This window comes from Molothrus aeneus, chromosome 4 (genome assembly GCF_037042795.1).
Source record: "Molothrus aeneus isolate 106 chromosome 4, BPBGC_Maene_1.0, whole genome shotgun sequence".
Lineage (NCBI taxonomy): Eukaryota > Metazoa > Chordata > Aves > Passeriformes > Icteridae > Molothrus > Molothrus aeneus.
In genome coordinates this window covers 15,556,728-15,566,731 of record NC_089649.1, presented here as the reverse complement: position 1 = coordinate 15,566,731, position 10,004 = coordinate 15,556,728, and the positions used below count along the sequence as shown (strand labels likewise).

The window sequence follows — 10,004 nt, the reverse complement described above, 5'->3', positions numbered from 1 at the left end:
ATTACACACATGCTAAAATCACTGGTAGCTCTATGAGTAAGTTTTTCTGGGAGGGACCACAATCTGGGACTTACAGAAAACTCTCCAGACACATTTGGAGCCTGATCTTACAAGGCATCGAGCATCTTGGATTCCCACTCATGTTTAATACCTTAACAGGAGGATCTTGACACTTTGGAAGATATTAAGAAATGGGGGCACAAAGTACTTTCTATTCTACTACTCTTTGTCTTTTAAAACAATTTATTTAAATGACAGATGCTTTTTTTGATAATAGCATTTTAATGACAAAACCTTTGCTGAAATTCCTCCTTTGTTGCACCACTCTTCAAGGATTTTCTTGTACTCATTATACATCAGCTTCTCTGTCAATAAGTAGGCATCCTCTAGAACAAAAAACAGCAAATAGAAAAATACTAAAATGTCAGAAGTTTATGTATATACATCGATATCTACATGTTTTATATTTGGGGTTGGCATCTAATTAATCAGATTTGTTTCTGTCTCAAAGGCTTATTTCTGTAAATTAAAAGTAATTACACGATCAAAGGCAATTAAATTCTAAAACTGGGAATATGTGTAAAAAAACTGAGGGAAGCATGAATTCATTCATTTATGAGCAGGAAAAATATAATTATTTAGACATAGTAATACAGAGATTATGTGTAATTGCCTGTCAAAATCAGGTTAAGTATTGATAGCAATGACATTTTGTAAAAATCAGCAGATTGGTATAAAGTCTACGGATGAAGAGCAAATACTGTACCAGAAAGATCTTGAACTGGTGTCTTGGACAGAGGCTCACAGAGGCTTTGAGGCACTTCTTTCTTTATCAGGTTCTGTTATTAAAAAAAAAAAAAGTGCATGAATGTTTTAGACTTACAACACTTTTAATGGTTAAAAGGCCTAAATGGATCAATTGAAAAACATGACCTACGGAAAAAAGTCACAAGAAAAGGAAATCTAAAAAACACAGAGGTGAGTCACATAAGATATAATTCTAGAAACACAGAACTGACAGGGGTTTCTGGTCCCATTTCTTGCACTCCTGTGCAGCAGTTCTCCAACAGGACAGGTCTGGGTGGGAGCAGCTGGGGAGCCAACAAGGGAGATACATTTGGGAGAAGACGATGGCCAAGACAGCACTGAAAGATGGCAGGCAGGGGAGGAATTGAGCACCATTCAGGGGAGGAATTGAGCAGGGCAGGAAGCAAGAGAAGCAAGAGACCTCTCAGTGGGGTCTTCCTCATGGGATGTGATCAGGGAACAGGTGGCTGGGAGGCCATGGCTTGACTCTGCAGTTCTTGACAGCCACAGAGTTCATTTGCTCCAGTGATGCTGTCTCACTCTGTTCCCACACCCAACTTCCGCCTCCTGGCTGCACTTTCTGCTCTGTTCCTAGGGACTCTCCAGCAACACATTTCCCTCTGCCTCATTCCACCTACAACATCCCAGGGGCACTGTTCCTTATTTTGGGAACCACTGATCTGCTTCACCTCCTCAAATGAAGAAAGATCCAGTCCATCCCCGACATCTATTCTCCAAGGCTTCTGATGAAGGCTGTTTCCCAACATCCCTAATCTCTCTGTTTCAGTGCTTCACAGCCTTATTGCTCCATTTCTTCCCTAATACTTAAGATAAATATTTATTGCAAATTAAACTGATTTTTCTCTTGTTCTACCTTTTGCAGACACAAAGAACAATGGAACAGCCCTCTTTCAGAATAACTCCTTTTAGCTTGAGAGACTATTTTCCTTTCTGTAATCTTCTCTTTTGGAGGCTAAGCAAACACAGTCTCTTCAATATTTGAAAGGAACTTATGTTTCTTAACTGGATCCTCCTCAATTTGTCACTACCTCTTTGTACTATGATGCCTAAAACTGGACTTTAGCTTTCAGTAACAGCAATACCAACGGCGTTTGTTTGGCATCATAATTTAACTCATGGCCAAAATAAATAATCCAGTTCTGGTGGGGGTTAAAAATAATGTTTGAAGCAGTGTCTCTGCTGGTACAATGTCTGGAACAGATTGAAACTACTGCACTCCACATGACTCAATAAAATTTCTGTTTTGTCATTGCACAGGCTTTTATTAAGTATAGTTGCTAACTAGGACTTTATCCATAGTTGTATATAAGTAAGAACAGGATAGGTAAATCTATGAAAAATATCTGAGAATTGGCATTCCCCTATGGAGTCTCATTTTGTATGAGGGCAGTGTGTGTGTAAGTGGTTTACTCTGTATTTAACAATGTAGTTATTCCAGGTGACATGTTCTGAAACCAGGCCTAAAGTAAATGAATTCCTTTCCTAGCAGACCAAGTCTTAAATGAAAAGAATCTAATAAAAGCTGCATGGCTCAGTTTGGTTTAGAAACTCAGCCTGTGGCAAGCAGCCCAGAAGTGCTCACAGGGGTCAGAACTGCACTGTCCCACCCCAGCTTCACACCAGCGCAGTGTTGCTGCTCTTTCCAGTGGATGCATTTTGGTGGAAAGGTGGTGCAAAGTGTGGCTGGGTACAGCAACATCTGTATTTCCAGGCAAACACACAGAAAAGTGTGTCTCTGACAGCTACAGACACTGACACGTGCAAGAGACAGTGGGGATGTGCACATGACAGATGAGGAGTTACAGCAGAAATTGCTTTTGTCGTGCACCTTTCGGCCTTTTGCCTTCACACTTGGGCACCAAGCTATTATTGGCTGATTAACAGCTCTGCCCTCCCAGCACATATTAAGCATATCAAGGATAACTGATGGAATACTGAGCCATAAATGTTTTCTTGGCATTTGTTTGGCCTATGCTATTTGGAAACAATAAAAGCATCTCATATTCATAATGATAATACATATATACCACCACAGATCACACCATCAAGCATTCTCCTTCTATCTTATTGTGCAAAATGTGGAGATAACATTAATATGTATTAATAGAATGTAAATATAATTAATCATAATAGGATGTCCCTGACAGATTACCACTGCTGTTGATAAAATATAATTAAAATTGTCTGGTTGGATTTTCAGTGCAGCTAGAATTGGCATCTCTGTTCCTTCTGCTTCCATGTGTGTATCTACAGAACGCTACACTTCTAAAAATCTCATTATTTCATAATGTTTTTGGGAGAAAACAATGAAGGGCTGCAGCTCCTTTACATTATATGATTAATGAAAAGCCATACAAAAGAAAGAAGGCCACACCCACAAAGACTGAATCTACAACTAACTCCAGAGAGGACAGGAATTTTAGGCACCATTCTCTCAAAAGATTATAAAGAAAATGAAACAGACAACACCTGAGACTGCATGCCCGTGTGATGGGAATCCATTCAAATGCAAAGTTTGCATTATTCAAAGACTGCTGGACTTTATTAAACAAGAATTCCACTGAAAGCTCCATGAAGTGATGAAGTCATAAGAGGATTATTGTTTCAGGTATATAGCTTCAGCTGAAACTAGTTTGAAAAAAATTTTTTTTTTGAGAAGATGACAAAAGTAAGAGTGAGCATAGCAAGCACAAGGTGACCCAGAAACCATTTTTCACTGTGTTTTCCAAATAAAAAAAAAATGAGGTAGGGTCTACTGAAAGTGGGAGGTGGTGGGTTTGGATACAAAGCAAGGGCTTTTTTGTGCACTGCCAGCTCATCACTGGAATTCCCTGCTGCAGGATGCTGAGGATGCAGTTGTTTCCCGTGGGCTCAAGAAGTGCCATGGCAAACAAATAGAGGCAAAGCCCACAGGCTCTCCTACTCCTCCACTACAGCTCACCTGCTTAAGCAGAATCCTCCAACACATCACCTCAAACAAGACATGGTTATATGCTGTTATGTTCTCACATGGATTCAGGTGTCTGTACACAAACAAGGCCCTCCTTGCAACTCCTGCTGATGAGACTGAGCTCTGACTATGGTGTACATACAAAAGTTGTAATATAAAGCAACACAGCATTTTCATGACATCTACTTTCCTTTAACAGAATTACTTCCACATATTCAGATCCACCTCTAGCCAATACTGCATGTTTTGTTACAAAAGGGAGAGAAAGCAAGACTATCTCTATGTATTACCATGTTGGTGATACACAGCTGATGAGATAGAACCCATTATTGTATTTTAAAATTTACTTGCATTTCTAATGGTCACACAGCTGCTTTGAGTTATATAATCTGAAGAATGATGTAATGGTGTAGGAATAGAGATAGAGCAGAAAATAATATGACTGCAAACAATATGCTCATCCCATACTTGTAGATGATCTTCTGATGTATTTTTCTGTCTTGATAAATGAAAATTGATGCAATGCCTTCTAGAAGCATGTTGGGCCTACCTGTTTAACAATGTTTCCTGACTTGTTTCATGTGGAATGAAGGGAGTTGTACTTGGAGATTTCATTAATATAAAGATTAATGAATTTGTACAATTTGGGCATGCAAACCATTTCTATCAGGAACATTCCATTTAGAATAAGCAGTAAACCATATATAAGGGTTGTGTCAAAGTTTACTGAATAGGGCCCTTGGTAGCTAATGTAACATTTCTCCAACAAATCAAAGGTATTGTTCTATGCTCACATGAATATACAGTAGCCATTACCTTAAATTTAAAACTCACTGTGAGCAGCAAACACACTGTGGGGATATGAAGGCCATATTGTATCAGTGGAGTCTGCAGAGATTTTCTTCATATGGCTTTGCCTGGTTGAAATATATGTTGCAGTTGAAAGCTAAAGGGATTACTTTTGAATAGTCATCACAAAGGTTGATTATATTCGTATATCATTTAGCTGGACCCTGCAGGCTATTATTCCATTAGCTGTGCTGGCCCTGCACTGTCAAAAAGTTGATCGTATAATGTAAAAAGGGTCCATGCTATGTTAAGGTATGTGGAGCAACTTGAAGCAGCAATCTTTTAAGAGCAGCACAGCTCTGTACTTGAAGGTAGATTGCATTTAAAATAAATACCCACAAAATGGAATAAGTACAATAAACCTACCTCTGTTTCCCATTTTTCCTTCTTCAAATAAGCTGCATATAATTTGAGTAAGTTAATTGCACCAGGTAAGATATTGGCTATGGAGTATTTTTTCATGCTCACAGCTGAAGAACTACACCTCAAAATAGCTGCATCTTTACGTGAAACCCTCGCAGAAACGACGCTTCTGGTGAAATAGGTTTGCTGATTACACTTCCCTGGCACATGCAAACACACACACACACATTTTCTTCCAGTGCTTAATAAAATGGATCTTCAGACGGTTCCATTATGTGGATGCCTTAATGTTATTTTATGCTAAAACATGGTCAGCACATTAGATTGAAAGCATCTTACTGTTCCAGGAGGCAGAGCAATCATGGACTATCCCTAGATAGCAAATGCTCCCATTGGGGAAACATTGCCAACAACACAGGCTAATGAATCACAGCAGTTATTAATCATGGGCATTTGGAAAAGCCACACATAATAGAGATGGACTCTCAAGATGAGGAAGGTTAGAAGGTGGGACTGAGAAAAAGACAGAAGATCATCCAATTGCATTTTAGAATAAGTTTATGGATGAGTATTTGCTTCAGTACAGTTGTGCCCATGCTAGCCTCTGTCTTTCTAAGCAGGCAGAGAAAAGAAACAATGTAAGTGGCTCAGTTCTCTCAGCTTTCAGATCCTTGAAGGACAATTTGGCAAAAAGGAAATAAATAATAAACACACAAATACAAGACCCTTAGGGCTTATGGCCTAGTGGAAGTGAGACAGTGCTTCTTTTATTAGACAAAGTTGTTTAATTTAGCTTGTAAAAGCAAGAGTTGGTTCTCTTTCAGCGTGCCATATATATTATTCAGGGCAATGAATGAGTCTCTATGAGTATGAATGGGAGTCTTTAATGAACTACAGCAAGCACTTGAGCAGGTAGATTTCTCTGAATAAAGGCTTCAGAGATGGGCAAGTTTATGAATGAGAAGCAGAATTTATTTTATAAGCTTTTGAAGAGTCTACTCAGACTGTGGCACTAAAATGAAAGGGGAAGGTTTTTCCGGTTTGGGTGAGAAAACCTAACAGGAATATGAATTTTTCCCTGACTAATAACTTCCATTGTTTACTTACTCATATTCAACAGTTCTCATACAAAATAATCTTCCTCTCTTACATAGTTGGGGCATGTTCCAGACATTTGTACAACAATGGAAATCTCTCTTGATCTTACCTTTTTCAGTTCTGTGCATTGTTATACATTCATCTGTGACATCTTTTGCTCAAACCATTTGTTGAATATCAATTTTAAATAACAGTTCTATCAAGCCAAATTGTTGACTGTAGATAGAAACCAGGGATTTTTCTCAAGGCCAAAATATGACACCGTGTCTTTTGTGTATCTGGAACTTAGAGATCACAAAAATTCTACACAAATATTGGTGACACAGAAAAATCAGCTTTGGAAAACAATCATCAAGAAGATCACTTCAAACATGAAGAAACCTGAACAAAATTGCTGCCAGTTTTTAGCTCATAGTTTTACCTTTACTGTCAACAAATTCTACATTAAATCCAAACTATTAGCCTAAAATTTCAGTACAGCATCTTGTCTCTGGCTCAACTTTGTATTTGCCATTTAGGGTCTTGAATATTGTCAGTCAAAGGCAAAGTTTTCCAGCAGCACAAAGCAGGTGAGCATCTGCCCAGCTGGTTAATCAAAGTTTCCACAGTCAAAGCAGAATTCCCAAATGGCCTAGAGAAGGGTTTCTTTTCTTTCAGTCCCCATCCAGATGCAGAATGATCATGACTGCAACCTACTTGCTGTCTCCTAAAGGCAGGACAAGTCCTGGGGGAACCTGCTGAGCAAACTTCTGAGCAAAGGATGTCTTCTTACTCTTGTGGTAGAAGCCAAACCTGCTCTTGGTTACCCTGAGGAGCTGGTGAGAACACACAAGCAGTATAAAAACACTTCTATTAATTCTACCTTTGCCTATCACTAAAGACTGAGCCTGAAATCTACTCAGAAATCCATATGAAAGGAAACCCTTACCTTGCTCACAGAAGAGGCAGTTTATTGTCTCAAAGAACACCTACCAGTATTTTAGAGGCATTCCTATAGTCTTTTACAGAAATGTGTCTATCTCAATGATATTGCATCAAAGTTTTAACACACATCGTTAGAGTTATGAATGAAATCTACTCTCAAAGAAGCAGTAAATGGCTGATGTTTCTGACAACATATTGATCATAACAGAAACAGCATATTTGTTCCTAACTTGTGTGCAGAATTATCATGGCTACTTCACTTTAAAAAAAAAAAGCAAAGCCAGGTATATTGGGTGCTCAGTAAATAAATATAGTATAGTAGGTGTGAAAGCACAGATTTCAGGCACAGTGAAAATTCTGATGCCAATTCATAACAAAGTCACGACACTGAAAAATTCTTGCTGTCTTCCCCCAATTTACTACAGTCTTTGTACTGTAAATTTAAATACTCTGCTGGAGAATTTACTGTTTGCATTTACTGTGCAACTTTTGTGTATGACTACATATAAAACCTCATCCTTTTTCCTTTACTCAGACATAGTGCATTTTGTCTGTTAAATATTTTGTATAAAAACACAATGAAACCTACAAGACAGCATAGGAGGACAGTTAATGTGCCTGCCTTTTGTGAACACCATCTTCTACCCACTGAGCAAAACACTGAGCAGAAGAGCTGCTCATTGGCAGTGTGTAATATTTATTTCTGAATAGGCAGCTTGATGTGTCTTCAAAGGACCTGGCTGTCACAGAGTGGTTAGCACTCCTTTCTCTGAAATTCAGGTTCCTTAAAGGTGTCCCAGGGGAGGAAAGCTGGGAAACACAGATTACTTAAACACGTCCTCTTGCTTAACTGCATGCCGTCATCATACCGAGGCTCAAATACAGTATCAGACTGCTCTGACTTAAAATATCTCTGATTTTAGTTCTTTCTGCTTTACCTCTGCATTTTGACATGAGCATCCTGTGTAATTTTGTTGAGAGTTTCTTGTTCTACAGCTCTCATTCTTTATGTTTTGGTTTGGCTCTGCTGTTTTCTGGTCTCTAAAAGTTTACCTGCCCTTCGAGAATTACACTTTTAAGAGCACTTTTTCATGGCTGAGACTTTCAGCATCTCCAGTCATCTCCATCTCCATCTCTCTGCCTGGTGGCTTGCAAACTGTTTATCATCTAAGGTCTCTACAATGTAGGGTTTTTTGCCTGGGAAACTGTCTTCCATGAGCTTAGCCAAAGGTATCATCTGGGTACAGAACCAGAAGCCAGCCAAGCAGAGAAATCTCAGCAATGCATCTGCTACAAGAATAAAAAGGAATGCCATGGAGATTTTTTTTCTCCTTACCTGACTTTAGCTTTACATATTCTAAGGCACCCCAGGCATGAGTGCATCCTCCCCGCCTGAGGAGATGTAGGGAAGTGTCTGGAAGATCATGTTCTTTAAAAAGAAGGTATGGAATCCCTTATGGAAGTATCAATTTTCTTGTGACTGAGCTTGTCTGGGGAGAATATTGCTCTCCTCTAAGATTGAAGAAAAGTGCTCCTACTTATCTTTTAAAAATAACCAACAAAAATAGCTGCTGGAAACGAAGGTCCTGGTTTATGCAGGGTCCTTGTAGTGACCATGCTGACACTGGTGTGCTATAGGACATACCTCTCCCATGGGCACTTGGGAGGATCCTCTTTGTCTCAGCTTTTGTTGCTGATTTTACCAACAGATTGAGAATGTAGAATCAGAAATCAGACATAATTCTCTTCACCAGGCATTGGGAACTATACTTTTGCTGGCCACAGCAACACAGGGTGTTTAGTTTCTCCCTCCTAGTTTTTGAACTTATGGCCATGCTCTCCCAGACAACGTGTGACAACTTGAAAGACCAAGACTCGTCTTTACAGCTGAGTAGAGAGCTCCAGCTTTCACGCCAGTCACTCGCTTCTTTTGATGAGAAATAGATTCACATGAAAAAAAGATTACACTGAAAAATGGAAATGGATTTTCTGTTTTATTAGCAGTAGCACAAGACTTGTGAGCTACTTTAGAAAGTTAGAGAACTACAGAGACTTTTAAGAAAAAGCAGCAGAAGCTAGAATTTAAAAATAAATGCTCTGGCTAGTCTGGGTCCAATTCTCAACTGATGCAGCCAATGCAGGTTCACTGAAGTTAGCATGGTTATGTCAGCTTTGCCAAATTGCTTCAAAACAGATCTTTTTAGAAAACATTTGATTTCAGAAATTTTAAATTCACTTTGAATTATGCCATACCAGTCACACTGTTTTGCTCGAGTAACAGGAAAGATTAGAAGTATGCAGCAGGAAAGCAAAACGTCTTCATGAAGTAAAAAATGTCACCCTCTCATTCCACTCCTTGACCACAGTGATGAGAGTCACCAGCAGGTACTCCCAGTGGGGCAGACACTTAACAAAGCTGAGGGGACGCATGGGAAGGAGAGCAGCAATGGGTGACCTGGCTTCTTCTGGATCTTTTCCACAACCACAATGCAAAGGGAGAAAAAGGAACAGGATTATTTAGGTGTTGCTGCTCAATTCTGTCCCTCACAAAGCCACCAGTGGAAGTGCAGGCAGACACCAGCTGCTGCTGGTTTGAAGTGCTTTCCTAAGATGAGAGAAATCATAAAAAGCCACCAGCTGAGAAATAAGGAAGGAATTTTCCCCCAGGGCACAAGTCTGATAGGGATGCTGGCAGATTTTATTTTTTTTATAAACTGTTTCCACAATTGAGGAAATCCGTTATAAGATTATCTTAGGTTTGAAAAGATAATGATTTCCCCAAATTCACAAAGTGAAAAGTGAACTTGAGATGATTTCAGGTGTCTGAATCATTTACAGACTGGGGCACTTGACTGTGCCATCATGCCCCTTCATGGGAGGATGCGAGAGCACTAGGTAGAAGACTCTGAGTACCAGTAATTTGATAATTTAACATCAATCTGTACTCAGGTGAATGTTTGGTGCCTTGACACCAGGTCTTCCTTATAAAAAC

General features: G+C 39.3%; 1 protein-coding gene across 1 annotated transcript in view; it reads right to left on the bottom strand.

Annotated features, from left to right (window-relative positions):
- Window positions 1–203: 203 nt before the first annotated feature.
- TTC29 (tetratricopeptide repeat domain 29) overlaps window positions 204–10,004 on the bottom strand; it is a 113,563-nt gene continuing 103,762 nt past the window's right edge. Inside the window, exons 11-12 of the mRNA XM_066548953.1 lie at window positions 767–839; window positions 204–386 (exon numbers count right to left, since the gene is read on the bottom strand). Of these exons, the coding sequence (XP_066405050.1) occupies window positions 802–839 (38 nt within the window). The 3' untranslated portion in view covers window positions 204–386; window positions 767–801. The remainder of the gene's footprint in view (window positions 387–766; window positions 840–10,004) is intronic.